General features: G+C 46.6%; 1 protein-coding gene across 2 annotated transcripts in view; it reads right to left on the bottom strand.

The window, feature by feature from the left end:
* The window catches only part of CFAP45 (cilia and flagella associated protein 45), a 29,083-nt gene extending 14,574 nt beyond the window's left edge, over positions 1 to 14,509 (bottom strand). Inside the window, exons 1-6 of one of the 2 annotated variants that reach the window (XM_045399418.2) lie at positions 14,351 to 14,509; positions 6,890 to 7,015; positions 4,157 to 4,299; positions 2,057 to 2,201; positions 1,550 to 1,720; positions 219 to 397 (exon numbers count right to left, since the gene is read on the bottom strand). In XM_045399418.2, coding sequence (XP_045255353.1) covers positions 219 to 397; positions 1,550 to 1,720; positions 2,057 to 2,201; positions 4,157 to 4,173 — 512 coding nt within the window. In that variant the 5' untranslated portion in view covers positions 4,174 to 4,299; positions 6,890 to 7,015; positions 14,351 to 14,509. Of the gene's footprint in view, positions 1 to 218; positions 398 to 1,549; positions 1,721 to 2,056; positions 2,202 to 4,156; positions 4,300 to 6,889; positions 7,016 to 13,559; positions 13,633 to 14,350 lie in introns of those variants that run through there. The other variant, XM_005541298.4, reaches the window with a different exon arrangement.
* Between the last annotated feature and the right edge of the window lie 2,004 nt (positions 14,510 to 16,513).

Genomic DNA, 16,513 nt, shown 5'->3' with positions numbered 1-16,513 from the left:
GCCACTACACTCCAGCCTGGGTGACAGAGTGAGACTCCCTCTCAAAAAAAAAAAAAAAAAAAAAGGTTCTGTGATTCTGTGTATCACTTAGTGAAGTTTTAAGATAAGTAGATGACAATAATGACCATTTTGCATTTTTTCCCTCTTTGCTAGGCTACATGGACCTAAAGATACATGGAAATAGCTTAGAGAGGGAGATGCCAAAACCATATCTTTACCTAATTCTTTCCTCCCTCCTCTTCCTGTCCAGTTCCTCCTGCCTTTGAATGGATTTCTGCCGCTCCACTTCCATCATCTGATCCAACCGCTTCTCCTCTGTGTCCAGTTCTTTTTGGATCTGCTGCTTCTCCAGGATTTGGGCATCCCGAATGGCATGGCACTTAGCATTGAGGATAATCTGGAGAGTGGGGATTAAACTGTGTCACTAGGCCTAGGGATATGTAAGTTTAAGGGGAAGAAATGGGAACACAATGCTATACTGCTGAGCATGCCGGAGGTGTGCATGACTGCTCACAAGTCCGGGGAAATAAGAATGTTCTTATATTTACCTTTCCCCTGAATACAGTTGAGCTCAAAGATTTACTGGCCTCCTGCTAGGTGCCATGGTCTGTGCAAGGAGGGGCCTGGAATAGCATCTTTCAGGGAGCTACATCGTAGGGTTTTGGTGGTAATGGGTCACCCTTTGGAAATATGATGAAAGCAGTAGGCCCTCTCCTCCATCAAATTCACTTACAGATATACACACAAAATTTCTATAAAACTTCAGAGGTCCATTGTTCCACTTAGAGACCCATGAACTCCAGGTTGGACCCCTTGTTCTCCTCAGGGGAGCTAAGACACTCTTGCAGAGGCCAGGCCACAAGATTTTTAAGCTGGAAGAGCCCAACATGACACAAAAGGGATGAAAAGCCATGGGCCCATCCATAAGAACCCAAAAGTAAAACTTTAGAAAATTAAAGGAGGCAAACGTAGAGAAGATTTACCTGAGAGACAGAAATCAGAGGTGCAGGGATTGGGGAATCAGCACTTTTCGTTTGGTAAGGAAATGAACCACGTGCAAATGAGTTACAACAGAATTCAAATGAGCCTCTGGTCTTTATGCTCTCAGCCAAATGAAGAGCTTTAGGTACTCCAAAAGCATCCAATTGCCTCGACCACCATACGTGGCCAGAACTGAACTAACAGGATGAAAATAAAAGTAACACTTCACATTTAATTTACCAATCCACAGCCCACAAAGCCTCTCCCATCTATTAGCTTATTTCATCCTGCCAATGATTCCACAAAGCAGTTTTACCACCCTCAAGTTACAAATGAAGAAAGTGAGGCTCAGGGAGGGCAAGTGACTTGCCCAAGATCACACAGCAAGCAGGTGGCAGAGCCAGTCCTCACTGTGATCACTGCAACTACCACAGCAGGTGCAGCTCTCCTGCTGCCCCTCCCCTGCCCACACCCCCACCAGTCCCTGACCTTGTCCAGTGTGGGAATAAGAGGAGGGAGGCAGGATGGCAGTGAGCGCTCAGAGGGAAGGGAGAGATGAAGAGCCCACCTTGCTCATGTCCTTGAGCTCCTCCTCCTGCTCCATCCGCAGCTTGTTGGCTCTCTGCAGGAGGTTCTGGGCCCGTTCCTTGGCTACCTCCTCCAGATCACTGAGCTTCTTGTTGTTGTTCCACACCATCTCCTTCTGTTTCATGATCTTCTTTCGTGTCATCACTGCATCCTAAGGGAGACCAGTCTGGATCAGTGGGGGATTATTTCATGCGCTCTGTGCCCTGGGTGCTAGCCTGGCTATCACAGGTGACCCAGTACAATTTTGCCTCGGCTAGTGATGACATCAGAACCAAGAAGTTCCACAGCCTGGCTTCATTCTCAGCCCTCCCCTTGGCCCCAGTTGCTCCCACCTCTCATCTCAGGTGTTGCTCTTTGGTCTCCTTTCTGCAATATTTCTTAAGTACGTAATTTGTGCCTCATTTCAGGGACCCCTAATGAGAGTTCCTCAGTACATTTTGATTCTGCCACCCATCTGCAGAGGCAAAGGCTTAGGGAGGTTAACTACCATGATGGCTTCCTTCTCCTTCTTGAAGGCCTGGTCCCTGGCCTCAAGTTCTTCTCTGGTCAGGACATGGGATGCCCATTTGATTCGCTGAAACTCCTCAGGGCTGATGATTAGGGATTCCCCGGAGGGATCCTCTGTGGGAACACTGACACAAGAATGAACAGATTTAGGGAGGTGAGAGGGAAAGTTCTCGGCACCACACTTTAGGCTTCTCTGCTCTTTTCCCCTCTCTCCATCATGCCAGTGGACTTCTCCAGTGGCAGAAGAGACGGCAAGTGTGCCATGGGTCCATGGGGAGTAGAGGTTCCAAGGTGGGGGTCAGGTAGCACTGCAGGCTAAAAAGAGACATTTTAAGTCCTTTTTCTATAAGGTCCAACTCATATGTTACCTTCTCTGTGCAGCTGAGACCCACCCCCCATCATGTCCACATGTGCCCACTCTGCCCCTCCACCCACCAAGACCCAATAGATCACCTCCTCCTCTGAGCCCCCACTGCACTCTGTTCTTACTGCCTGTATCACAGCCAATCATGCAGGCTCTGTTTCCTTTATGAGCTCCTTCAGGACACAAACTCTGTCTTAACCACATTGGTAGCCTAGTCTCTGGCATAGCGCTTGCCACAGAGTGAGAATTCAAAACAAAGCTGTTGAATTAAACTTTAAAAACAGATTATTCCTCAAGGATGACATAAAAAGGGCAAGAGGACGCCAGACAAGGTTGATGTAGATGCTAGTTAGAAACCTAAGCTTCCCTGCCTATCCAGCCTAGAGAGAAGCTTTGAACCCTAAATATTAATTAAAATCTATGATCAACAATAGCCAGAGACGTCTATAGACCTCTCCTTTCTAGCTATCCAACGCATTCAACAAACCAATCGCTAATTATAATGATTACAAGCAAATGACATACATTAAAGATGGGGGAGGGAGTAGCTGGGGAGGTGAGAAGAAAGCTGCTTCTGGGTGAGGCAGGTACATGCCAATAAGACAGATGGTCTGAGACAGGAAGTGAAACCTCATCTAATAAAACTAGTGTGTGTGTGTTGGGGGAGGGTGGTCCAGGAGATGGACAGAATGAGTGAGTGGATTTGCAGCTTAGCCAAGATCTTGTGTTTCACGAAGCAGTGTGGCCCTAAACAGCCTAGGATCTGGAGTGACCAGCAGTGATCTGAATCTAAGACAGCAGTTCATACTACTTTCAGCAGCCCTGAAAAATAACCAGCCACTTGTCCTCTGACGTGTTTTCAGGACCAGATGGCTCCAAGAAGGAGCCCTTCCTCCAGCTCCAGGAGTGGCTGCAGGGCTCTAGCCACATCTGGCCACTTGATGCCAGGGCTGACCAGACATGGTCAGTAAGGGACCGCAGTCCAACACAGCTCCCAGGGTGTGTCCCAGATGTGCTTCCCCAGCTGTGACACAGGTAGCATTTTCTGGGAATTAGGGTTTTTAGTGAGTGGAGCCAGGGCAGGGAGAACGGTTGTAAAGGGTGAAGCACTAACACAAGAGCTAAACCACCGAGCAGTGTTGGCTCATGACACATGGTTGAGCTAGGCCTAAGCCCCACAGGAGGGGCTCAAGCCTGGGGGCAGCTCTAGTCAGGAAGCGGGGCTGAGCTAATCCCAAAGGAAACCAAGGAGCCCCTGTGAATTTCCTCTTACGGCTTTAGAGTCTGGGAGGAAGCCAGGGGTCTAATGAGGCATCTGGTCAGTTTCCCTTTGCTTCAGATTCTTAATGCAGCCGAAAGGAAGTGACTCATCTGGATCACTTCTCTTTAGGGAGGGCACTAATGGGGACTTAGAGAGGACTCACTAAGCACCTCCCCTCTACCAGTCCCTTAGCTCACACAGCCAGCCAGAAGTAAGGAAGGAGAATGAAGCTGAGAATAAAGGACAGTGGCAATAATAGATACAATGGGAGAAACAAGAGAGGCCAGGACGGAGAAGAAAGAATGAACTATCAAACAAAAAGGGGAAAATGAATAGGAAAGAAGTGGGGATTGGACAGACAGAATGAAACCAGGTGGGTTTATCCATCTCCTTGCAAAGATCCTTAGCAAAAGGATAGGGACTGGGCAAAGAAGGACAGGGGACTGTGTACTTACATGAGCTCTCGGACCATGTCCCGGGTGATGAGCTGGATGGTCTCTGGCTTTCGATCCAAGCCCAAAGCAGTGAGAGTTTTTTGAAGGGTATGCTTATCTCGGAGCAGCACAATGGGGCTGTCACTCTGGCCCTGGGCTGGGGACTATGAGTTCAGAAAGAATAGCTTAGAAGCTTGTCACCCCCACTTCCTGCTGGTCAGTCCTAACTTCAAGGATAGACCAGCGTGATGCCCTATATCTGAGCATGGCTGGATGTGTTCTATACTGACCAGCTTTTCTTTTCTTTTCTTTTCTTTTTTTTTCTTTTCTTTTTTTCTTTTGAGATGGAGTCTTGCTCTGTCACTCAGGCTAGAGTGTAGTGGCACAATCTTGGCTCACTACAACCACTGCCTCCCGAGTTCAAGCAATTCTCCTGCCTCAGTCTCCCGAGTAGCTGGGATTACAGACAACCACTACCACACCTGGCTAATTTTTGTGTTTTTAGAAGAGATGGGGTTTCTCCATGTTGGCCAGGCTGGTCTCAATCTCCTGACCTCAGGTGATCCGTCCACCTGGGCCTCCCAAAGTGCTGGGATTACAGGCGTGAGCCACCGTGCTGGGTCCTGACCAGCTTTTCAGAGAACAAGTCTCTTGTTCTTGCACAGATATTCCTTGCAGAACGGTAGGGATAGTAAAGAGTGGCGGTCACTAGTGTGTGTCTATACCTAGTCTAAAGTCATCAGGAATGAAAGCAAATTTCTGGTCTCTAGGTTTTCCTCTCTCCATGAAAGATTTTCCTTTACGAAAGAAGAAATAATTATCTCTCTAGGACCACACAGTGGGTTTGAAGCAATATAATTTGTTACAGACTCTTACAGTCTTTGACCTTGGTCATTTTAAATTCTTTCTTACAATTAAATTACTTTAACCCCCGCAAAAAGCCATATTGAGGGAGATAGAAATTGCTAAATGACCTGCAGAGGCCTACCCTTAAGATCTATGGGTAGTTCTCTACCAGCTCATTGAGTTGGTGCTGAGGTCAGTGAGTTAGAATTCAGCAAGAACACAGACTGTGTTTTTTTTGTTTTGTTTTTGTTTTTCAAAATTCTCCAACCTGAAGGAGTTAGATAACAAGAAAATGAAATCACCTGTTTCAGAAAATGTCTAAACACAGGAAAGGATGTGTCATTAATGCAGCCACTGTGATCCTGACCAGAGGCAGGGGGATGGCCCCGCTTGTCCTACCTCACTTTGCACTCACAGTCCCCTGTGTGCTGCTGCCACCTGGTGCCCATCTCTGCTTTCACGTGGGCACAACTCAGTCATGCCACAGGCCACCTCTGCCCTCTACTGCCTGTTGAGAGACTTCCTGAACTCTTACCCACCAATGAGGCCAAAGAAACTGGGCAAGGGACAAGCATTTTTCTGATAACCACCTTTTGCCAGCCAGCGTGACTGCTCCTGGAGAACTCAGCCAATTCCAAATCTCTCTTTGCTTTGACTAGAAAACTCCACATGTACCCACAACAACAGCAACAACAACACAAATGTCTGTAAGTGAAATTGCATTTCGGCCAGGTGGGGTGACTCACACCTGTAATGCCAGCACTTTGGGAGGTCAAGGCAGGCAGATTGCTTGAGCTTAGGAGTTCAATACCAGTGTGGGGAACACCATGAAACCCTGTCTTTACAAAAAATACAAAAATTAGCCAGGCATGGTGGTGTGCACCTGTAGTCCCAACTACTTGGGAGGCTGAGGCAGGAGAATCACTTGAGCCTGGGAAGCGGAGGTGGCAGTGAGCCAAGATTGTACCATTGCACTGCAGCCTGGGTGACAGGAGTGAAACCCTGTCTTAAAAATAAATAAATAAATAAATAAATAAATAAATAAATAAATAAATGCATCTGTTGATCCTTTCCCTTACCAACAGGAAAACTGCTGCAGAGTGAGAGTCTTCTAAATGGATTAAGAAGCCTATCTTGATCCCTCTGGAGAGTCCTCTTCAATTCACAATGAAGATGTTGAAGAGCAACACCAACTCTCCTCTCCCCACCTTCCCCACTGGCAGAGGGATTCAGATCACTATTGGTGTCTCTCTTTCCCTTTTCCCCTTCTCTTAAACTCTCACTGCCCTTATCTCCATGTCTCATTCTCTTTTTCTCCTTCCCTCTCTTCCTTCTCACCTACTAAACTCCATGTGTACCAAAATCAGTCAAAGCTCTATTATCTAGCTCTCTTTATCCAGACTAAAGGAGTTGTCAACCTCCTGGTCTAGACAACACTTGCAAATAAAGACCTGCTCATTTCCCAAAGCTAAATAATTGTTTTAGTTGAGCAACTGAGAAAGGAGGATGGTTTTGTGTTGTACTCTGATGCTATTATCCTTGGATGGAGGGGGAAGATGTTGCTCTTGTCTGCAAGCTTAGCCCATCAGCCCTCCAGCGGTTCCATCATGGAGCTCAACTGCAACTATTGCACTCTCTGCAGCTGAGCCTCCCTTTTGACATTACAACAGATTTTAAACACTGTGAAGACATGAGAGACTCTGGGGTGGAAGAAGCCGGGTGTCCCTGTTGAAATAGGCCCCACTAGATCCCAAAGCTCTGCAACTCAGGTCTCAGAATTCCCCTTTGTCTTCAGTCTGAGAGCTACCTATGAGAGCAAGGTTACTCAGCAGAAGCTTTGCCCTGAGCTACATTTTTGGGCTTCTGCCTGCAGGTGGCATTGACTTGAAGGGACTTGTTGAAGATTACCTTGATATCTCCAAAGAGGCTCTCATCCACTTCAGAGCTCACGGCTTTGGTCCGATAGCGAGCCTTATTCCTTGACCTGTTGGAAGCGGCAGAAGAGGAGCTCAGGATGCCAGCTGTGCTTAGTGGCTGCAGGAAGAGGCAGAAAGTTTGGGTCATCAGTACTGAGTGGCATCCAGGTCCTGAGCAGTCAACAATTCACCAGCCCATGCTGGGGGAGTGGGTGGGCATGTGAAAAAGAAACAGTTAGGGAAAGCGGCTGTGTAAACTCTGAACCGTAGGGGACAAAGAGTAACAGATGGAGAGCATCCCTACAGAGCAGGGGGGTCTCTGCAAAAAGAGAGCTCTGCACAAAGGAGCATTTCTGTAAAACAGTTGATCTCATAGAAGTAGAGAGTAGAATGGTGGTTACCAGAGGCTGAAGAGAGGAAGGGGAGGGGCATGGGGAGAGGTTGATCAATGAGTGCACAGTTACCGTTAGATAGAAGGAATAAGTTCTGGTGCTCTATTGCACAGAAAGGCCACTATAGTTGATAATAATGTACTGTATATCTCAAAAGAGATACACAATATCTAGAGGAGAGGATTTTGAGAAATATAAATGTTATAAGATTAAATGAGATGGTAAGATCTAGTATTTGATAGCACAATAGAATGACTAGAGTTAATAATGTATATTACTATATATAAATGTATATTAATATACATGTATATAATAATATATAACTATATATAAATGTATATTATATACATGTATATAATATATATTACTATATATACATGTATATTAATATACATGTATACAATAATATATATTAATATACATGTATACAATAATGTATATTATTTATATTGTATATTTCAAACTATCTAGAAGAGAGAATTTTGAGTGTTCTCACCGCAAAGAAATGACAAGTGTTTTAGGTAATGGATATGCTAATTACCCTGATTTGATCATTATACAATGTACATACATGTATCAAAACATCACACTGTACCCCATAAATGTGTACAATAATTATGTGTCAATTAAAAACAAAACTGCTTTGTTTTTTGCGGTTTTTTAAAAAGCAATTCCATAGTCCCCGAAGCTGAAGGCCAAGTCAGCCACATAGGATGGAAGTAAAGATAAAAGAAGCAGGAATGGCAGGAGGAGAGAAGCAACAGTTTCTCATTATCAGACTAGTACCAGTTTCCCAAGAGGACAACCTCTCGTGGGGCAATTTGGACTTGCCTCTCCAGACATGCACAGTGTCCCCTTTGCCTCCAGTCTTTTCAGCTTGTGCTTCAAGTCTTTCTCACAAATGATACCACTGTTTGACCTCCTTCATATCTCCACAATCTTACAAGGTTATGGTGGGAGCACAGGATATGGAAAAGCGCCTCACCCACTGCTTGGCATGTGGCTGATGCCCAATAAACTTGAGGCAGTGGTGAATGATAAATGATTACTAGCTACAATCAAGCAAACCAGTTCATAATATCCACTATTTGGCTGTTTCTCTCCCAAGACCCTTTTAGTGTGCCTTAGTCATTTTTTAGCCCCCTACTAACTTCCTATTTTGGCAAATTCCCCATCTAATGAGTTGTGGGAGATAGTGCTCATCTCCAACTACAGAAGCTGAAAACATCAAATATTCACCTTCTCAGCCTGCCCAAGGGACCTAGGCTTACCCAGTGAGATGGCCCTGGACTGACAATGACTAGGGAACTAGTGAACCAAAAGGCAGAACAAGGAAAACCTTTCTGACCCAAACAGAACTGGCAGTCAGACCCAGTGTCTGGACAACACTGATAACGATGCCAGCAGCAGCACCCTATGTACAGAGTTGGAAGTTTTGGGGATACAACAGTGCATCAGGGTCCTTGCCAGATCAGTTCTAGATTTTGATCGTGGTCTTGATTCCAGCTGCAGAACCTTCCTTTGTTCCTATTTTTGAGCTCTCCAAAACCCTCTTAACACATTCTCTTTTACTTAAATTGGAATTCTGGTTCTGTCGCTTGTAACTAAGAATCTGATTAACACAACCTCCATTCCCAAAGGACAGGCAGCTTCAGCTCAGTCCCAAGAGTAGACGTCTATCTTGAAAAGGTAGTATCTACAAGGACTACTGGATGACTCCAGGCTTATGATAAAGCTGACTCAAACCTCACTTTGGAGAAGCCCATATGCCCCACATCTCTCTAAACTGGGTTACCTTGAAGGAATGGGCCAGACACATTCCCAAGACTGGGAATCAGCAGCTGTCAAGGGAACAGGGTAGACAGGGAAATATACCATGCATTCCAGGTCACTAAGCCCTGGACAGTGTTCTGAAAGCTCTCTCTGATCTGTCATTACCAACCAGACATCCCAGTGCCTGTTACACCTGTATCAGGTTTTCACACTCAATTGCACAATTATTTTCCAGCTGTCTCTGTGCTGTACATTGAACACTGCTATATGTGCATTTCCCTCACTGCCTGGCACAGCCAGCAAAAGGCTAACACAGGGAGTCTCCCTCTACAGCCTCAGCCAGCCCCAATACAGTAGAGCAGAGAAGCTTGGATTTATTAAAAGGTAAAAATAGCAGCCCCAAGGATGCCTAATAACAGCCTCTAAAGGGTTATTATATGGTAGGTGGTGAGCTACAGCTCCCCTTTCCACCAAAAATAGAATAAGAGGAAATGAATAGAAACTTCAGTAGGTGGGATTGAGGCTAAGCATTTGGAATAACTGGAAAAGGTGGAAGGCTTTGGATCATGAGTTTTGCATGTAATTAAGGGAAAAGGCGCAGTGCCTGGCACATACTAGGAACAATATAGCAACGTGCATTTGATGAAGAAAGATGACCTCTCAAGGACAGGACTGCAGACCAGATTGAGATGGATACTTTTCTGGAATATGCCTGCCTGACTCCAAGTCACTCCGCCATTCCATGTTTTCCAGATCACGTATGTGGTCTCCACTGTGGATAATAACGTATGCGAAAGGGCTTTGGAATACAGATGGAAAGTATTATTGTTTTCCATTTGTTTTCCTGTCTCTTTTCAAGGACTCCAACAGGTTTTCCCTTGTGCTGAAGTGTCCGCCAGACTGCAGGTTCCTCCAGGGCTGAGCCTGCATCTCCTGTTTCCTATGCCCTTGGTACCCATGTCAAGAGGAAGTCACAGCAAGGACTGCCTGAGCCAGAACAGAGGAAGAAAAACAGATGACCACAGAAAAGTGGCCACTGAGCAGGACAGAGGGAAGCTCTGAACTCTAGGGTTGGGTGGTTGAGAAAACCTCATTTGGAAAATGCTGACTTTGAAGCCACAGCCTTACACCAGCGTTAGAATAAACAGTTTTGCCAAGGGTAACAAGGATTACAGAGGTCACTGTGTAAACATACTAGAAAAAAATGGAGAACCAAGCATAAACGTAAAGTTGGATCTCTCTGGGCCAGAGGCAATAGTGAAGAAGTTCTTTTAGGAGGTGACGGGCTGGTTTTCTTCTTTGCATGACCAAATAAATATTGCCAAGAAGCTGAACTGTGCATAAGGAGAAGCATATCCAGTCCTGCTTGTGGGGAGACAGCTCTTGAAGGGAAGGCAGCTGAGAAGGCAGGGGGTCTGGGGAAAATGAGGACTGGGGACAGATAAAGATGCCAGCCCTGCTTTGATATTTTCGTCTTGGTGACTCAGCTGACTCCCCCTCTCTTCATAAGCCTTCCAACTCCTGGAGCACAAGAATTCAGCCACAGCTAGGAGCTCTATGAGAGACTCTGATGCAGAAAGATTTGCTGATCAAACAAATAATGATTTTGATTTGCAGACATTGATACAGGATGATCTCCATAACACGTTAAGTTGTAAAGAAAACAGACTGTAAGAAACACATAAGGCTGGGTGCCATGGCTCATACCTATAATCTCAGCATTTGGGGAAGATAAGGCGGGTGGATCGAATGAACTCAGGAGTTCAAGACCAGCCTGGGCAACATGGCAAAACCCCATCTCTATAAAAGTATGAAAATTAGCCAGGTGTGGTGGCGTATACCTGTAGTCCCAGCTACTTGGGAGGCTGAGGCAGAAGGATAGCTTGATCCCGGGAGGCAGAGGTTGCAGTGAGCCAAGGTTGAGCCACTGCACTCCAGCCTGGGTGACAGAGCAAGATATTATCTCAAAAAAATAATAATAATAAAGAAAGAAAAAGAAATATAAGTATTCTTGGCCAGGCATGGTGGCTCATGCCTGTAATCCCAGTACTTTGGGAGGCCAAGGTGGGTGGATCACCTGAGGTCAGGAGTTCGAGACCAGCCTGTCCAACATAGTGAAGCCCCCGTCTCTACAAAAAAATACAAAAATTAGCCAGGCATAGTGGCATGTGCCTGTAATCCCAGCTACTCGGGAGGCTGAAATCCCAGCTACTTGGGAGGCTGAGGCAGGAGAATCGCTTGAACCCGGGAGGCAGAGGTTGCAGTGAGCCAAGATCGCGCCACTGCCCTCCAGCCTAAGTGACTCCATCTCAAAAAGAAAAACAAATGTAGAAGTATTCTTGTAAAGATGTTTGAATGGCAGGTATGTGCCCAGAATGTATTACTGAAAGCATGTTCAAAAAAATGTTTAACAGTATGTCAGGTAAGCTTTACCATCTTAAATGTTTCTTTATTGAATAATTTCCTACAATGAGTAGACAGCTATTTTTATGACCAGAAAAAAAAAAAAACTATTTTTTACTTGAAAACAAAGCATAGCAACGGGCCTGGTGCCCCCACTCTGAAAGCAAGAGAGTACAACCCTTTAAAAAAAAAATAGCATTATATATTCCGGGATCCGGGATGTTTCACTCAAATCCAGCAAGACGAAGCTGGAATGGGGCTAGAATAGGTCAGTATGGAGTTTCCCTGATGTAACTTCAACACCCATCAACTGAACGAGTTGATATGTTCAGGAAAGATATGTCTTTTCCTAGATGTCTTACCCATTCTGAGATCTAGTTCTTTTTTTGCACAGAGTCACCGCAGGCTGGCAAATTCAGGCTTCAAACCCTTGGCCTGGTTCTACTTCCCTTTCTGAAGACTTTAGTTACCAAGTAAGGGAGAGTCCCATGAACCAGACCCCTTGCCTTTTACTCTGAGTGATCCACGCAATTATCCTCTTTCTTCAAGTGGGACCAAGTTGGCCATCTGTAGGATGCTACCAGAAGATAACATCCTAGTCAGTACTGAGGTCCCCATCTCTCCTTCTGGAGGATTTTAATCATTATTTTTATAAGAGTTCTGGAAGTCTGCCTAATTGTGAGCTTCACCACCCTTACTATCTCTTCTCACACCTTTAAATATTCTCCAAACCTATTGAGTAGCACCAAATGTACACAAACACACATACCTGGCCTACCAGAGATCACTAACTTAGACCCACTGCTTCTCAAAAGTGTCCATATGCCCAGTCCTGTCCCAGGAATTTCAAAGGGGCTCAGTCAGTGAGTCAAACCCCTGCCCTGAGTGGCTCCTGGATGGGGAATCCCCGATCTGGGTGCTCTGAAGTCCCCGAGTCTTGCCCAGGTGCAACTTATGACCTGTGAGAGCTTGGAAATAGGAAATTTTTAAAAGAGGACAAAAGGGGAACTAACATTTACCATATGCCCTTAGACACCAGGCATGACAGTAGGTGCTCACGTACATACATACGCTACTGGGTTTGTAAGGTGCTGAGAGAAGATGGGACACTGAATCAAATAGAATACATAAGTGAAAAGGGATCCCCCCCACCCCAATTACAACACTGCAGGGAGTCCTCGAAAGTCAGGAACTGCTCTTTGTTGAAGGTTTGTTTAATAATTAACAAAACTCTTCTGAGGTCCACTGAGCCCCAGAAAAGCAATGCAGCCTCTGGGCCTGAAGTTTGTCCACAAGTATACCCAAGTAGCAACCTTTGCCACCTGTTGTGCCCCAGACATTCTAGGTCAGTTCCAATAACCCAAGACTCCAACACTTATCCTCTGCCCTTCTTCTCCCTTCTGGGACCAACACACTGAAGCCCAGGCATCCCCTTCATGGTTCCTCCCAGGCCTTGCTGGCCTTCTCAACCTTCAGGACCCTGACGGTCCTCCCCATTCCAGTGAAACCCAGGCTGACAGGCCTGTCCCAGTCTCTCTCCCGGGCCTTGCAAACCTGAGACACTCCTCACTCACTCACCCATTCATTCATTCATTCATTCAGTCACTCATTCATTCACTGCCAAATATTTATTGACTATCTACTGAGGGACAGGAAGCCCTGCTAACAGGAGAAAAACCTGAGGCTCGGGCACATTAGATGACTTATCCACAGTCATCTTGCTAGTTAGTGGCAAAACAGGTACCACTACCCATTATCTGGCCTCCTCACCCGTGTTTTTTCCCACACCACATCCACAGTCTTTGGTCCACTGAGGCTCCGGTCTGATGGCATCGGGGAGAGGGTTGGGACATCCCTTTCTCTCCAACTGCTCCGCTCAGCGCGCTCCACATTTCCAAACACTATCGACGCTATCCCTAATTCCCCTTCTGACCCCACCTCATGATCTTCCTTGCTTCTTCTAGAGGTGTTCTTACTCCTGGGCCTTCCCGACCCTTAGACCCAACTCTGCCCTCCCCTAGGCCCCCACTTTCCCCACTCAGAGCCCCCACACAATTCAGGACACAAGAGGCCCCATCTGAGGTTCTCCCTCACCATGTCCTCAGCCACACGCCCTGACTCCGGACCTCTGTCGCCGCCCGGGCGCCTCCAAGGCCTTGGTGTTGACGCGTTACCGTGGCAACCACTAGCCCGCGTTCCTCGGCTCAGGCCCCGCCCCCGGCCCCGCCCCTCCCACCTCCAGTGGGCAGTTGCCTTGTGCTGGAGGCGTAGGAACCCGAGCCGGTCGCTCCAACCGTTGCAGCCCCGCGCTCCAGCCCAACCGCGGCTCTGAAGGATTGACCCGCCCTAGCGTGCCCTGCTCTGCACTTTGGCTTTGGCCAAACTTTTAGGTCAGAACCCGAACTTAAAGAGCTTACCATGGGCCGAGGGAGTTCTAACTGTCAGCGGCCCACGGTCACAGTTTTCCCCAGGGACTTCACCTAGGTTACTATGATTACCCTTGCCCCACTGCCCAGGAGGCGCCAAGCCAACCCCTGATGAGTGTAATCTGCAGAGAAGCCAGCAGAATCAGACCAAACTAGTTTCACAGCAGAAGACAGTCTGGTCGGGTCAAGAAAGAACTTCCAGCCCTGAGGATGTCTCTGCAGTCTCAGAAGCAGTTTCTTAAATTGCGGGCCTCAAATCTCCGGCTAAGAATCACCTGGCGAGTTTATTAAAAATGGAGGCCCTACATTAGAATAAGTCAAAAGCTAAGGAACTGACCTTGGGGTACTACTTCCTAGCTGGTATGTACTGTTCTAGAAAGTACATAGGGGTTTTGTCATTTTTTCCAATTTGGTTTGGCCTCTCTACCTCCCAGCTTGCAGGGCTGGCATTGAACTCACCTCGGTAGGCTGCGTGCTCCAAGCCTCACAAAGCTGTCCCACCAGACCAAGGACATTTGTCTTCCTCCGGTGCTGATTAGCTAAGCTCTTGGTGTGACTCTGTGAGTCTCTGAGCTGCTTTCTCAAACCTCTCTCCAAACCCTCACAGCCAGTCTTTCTGAAGCTCTTACTCCAACTTGCATACTGAAGGCTGTTCACAAGCCCCAGGGGAATGGAAGAAGGGAGACAAGGTCACTTCTTGCTGCTTTTAAAAGGACTTTTTCCAACAGGCTTCACATTCCTTCCCTAGATTTCCCAGCCTTTATCTCCTTTGGGATTAAGAGTACGAAATTGTGTCCCTGCGCAGAGTCCCACCAAGTGTTGAAGGCTTAATCAGAGGGAGAAGGGAAGGCCTGAAGAGAAGGAGCACAGTCCATGGGAGGCTTGGGACTGAGAGAGGGGGTTGTTCTGTTCCTGGGAACCTTCCTTACTAAGCCTTGGCATTAGAACCCCCTTCCCTGCAGCTCAGAAAGAAGGAAAAACAAGTAACCGGCCCACTGTAGACAAGGTGCTTCCTGTATTCTTTTCACCCCATTCTCCCAGGCACATCTGCATGACGTAGTTACTATCCCTGTAACCAAAGAGGAAACTGAGGCCAAGAAAAATAATTGTCCAAACTGAAAGTCTGTATCTTAGCCCAGGGTGACTCGCTGAAGAAAAGGTGCAAAGTTGAGGCAGAAAGGGCTGGGCACGGTGGCTCATGCCCATAATCCCAGCACTTTGGGAGGCCGAGGTGGGCAGATCACGAGGTAGGAGTTGGAGACCAGCCTGGCCAACATAGTGAAACCCCATCTCTACTAAAAATACAAAAAATTAGCCAGGGGTGGTGGCGGGCACCTGTAATCCCAGCTACTCAGGAGGCTGAGGCAGAAGAATGGTTTGAACCCGGGAGGGGAAAATCGCAGTGAGCCAAGATCACTCCAGTCCAGGCGACAATGCAAGACTCTGTCTCAAGGAAAAACAAAAAAAGATTGAGGCAGGAAGGAGGGAATGACAGAGCGCAGTGTAAGGGACTTGCCTCCCAGCAGGCAATTACACGCCTATAATCCCAATACTTTGGGAGCCTAAGGCAGAAGGATTGCTTGCATCCAGGAGTTTGAGAACACCCTGGGCAACATAGGGAGATCTCATCACTACAAAAAATCAAAAATTAGCCAGGCATAGTGGTACATGCGGGTGGTCCCAGCTACTTGGGAGGCTGCACTAGGAGGGTCACTTGAGCCTGGGAGGTTGAGGCTGCTCTGAGCCATGATTGTGCCAATGCACCCAGCCTGGGTGACAGAGTGAGACTCTGTCTTGAAAAATAAAGTAAATAAAATACAATAAAAATTTATCTCAAAGCTAACAATGCTTAAGCTTCAGGCCTCTCATTTACGTAAGCACATGTCAAGGCTCAGAGAAGAACCCCTGGCAATGTGTCTACAGGCATACCTTGGAGATATTGCAGATCAGGCTTCAGAGCACTGCAATAAAACTAATATCACAATACAGTGTGAGCAACACAAATTATTTGGTTTCCCAGTGCATATGAAAGTTACATTTGCACTATACTGTAGTCTATCAGGTGTGCAATAGCATTATGTCTTTAAAAAATGTGCAGACTTTAATTTAAATATACTTCATTGCTAAAAAGTGCTAACAATCATCTGAGACTTCAGCGACAGTCATCATCTTTTTGTGGGTGGAGGGTCTTGCCTCGTGTTAATGGCTGCTAACTGATGAGGATAGCACTTGCTGAAGGCAGAGATGGCTGCAGCAATTTCTTACAATGAGACAACAGTGAAGTTTGCCACATCAGTTGGCTCTTCGTTTCTTTTTTTTTTTTTCAAATGGAGTTTCACTCTTGTTGCCCAAGCTGAAGTTCAATGACGCGATCTCAGCTCCCTGCAACCTCTGCCTCCCGGGTTCAAGATATTCTTCTGCCTCAGCCTCCAGAGTAGCTGGGATTACATGCGCCACCACACCCAGTTAATTTTGTGTTTGTTTGTTTGCTTGTTTGTTTTTAAGACAGAGTTTTGCTCTTGTTGCCCAGGCTGGAGTGCAATGGCGCGATCTCCGCTCACCACAACCTCCACCTCCCGGATTCAAGCGATTTTCCTGCCTAGGCCTCCCGAGTAACTGGGA

This window comes from Macaca fascicularis, chromosome 1, assembly GCF_037993035.2.
Source record: "Macaca fascicularis isolate 582-1 chromosome 1, T2T-MFA8v1.1".
Lineage (NCBI taxonomy): Eukaryota > Metazoa > Chordata > Mammalia > Primates > Cercopithecidae > Macaca > Macaca fascicularis.
The sequence above is the reverse complement of the archived record's forward strand: the minus strand, read 5'-3'. Positions and strand labels throughout refer to the sequence as shown.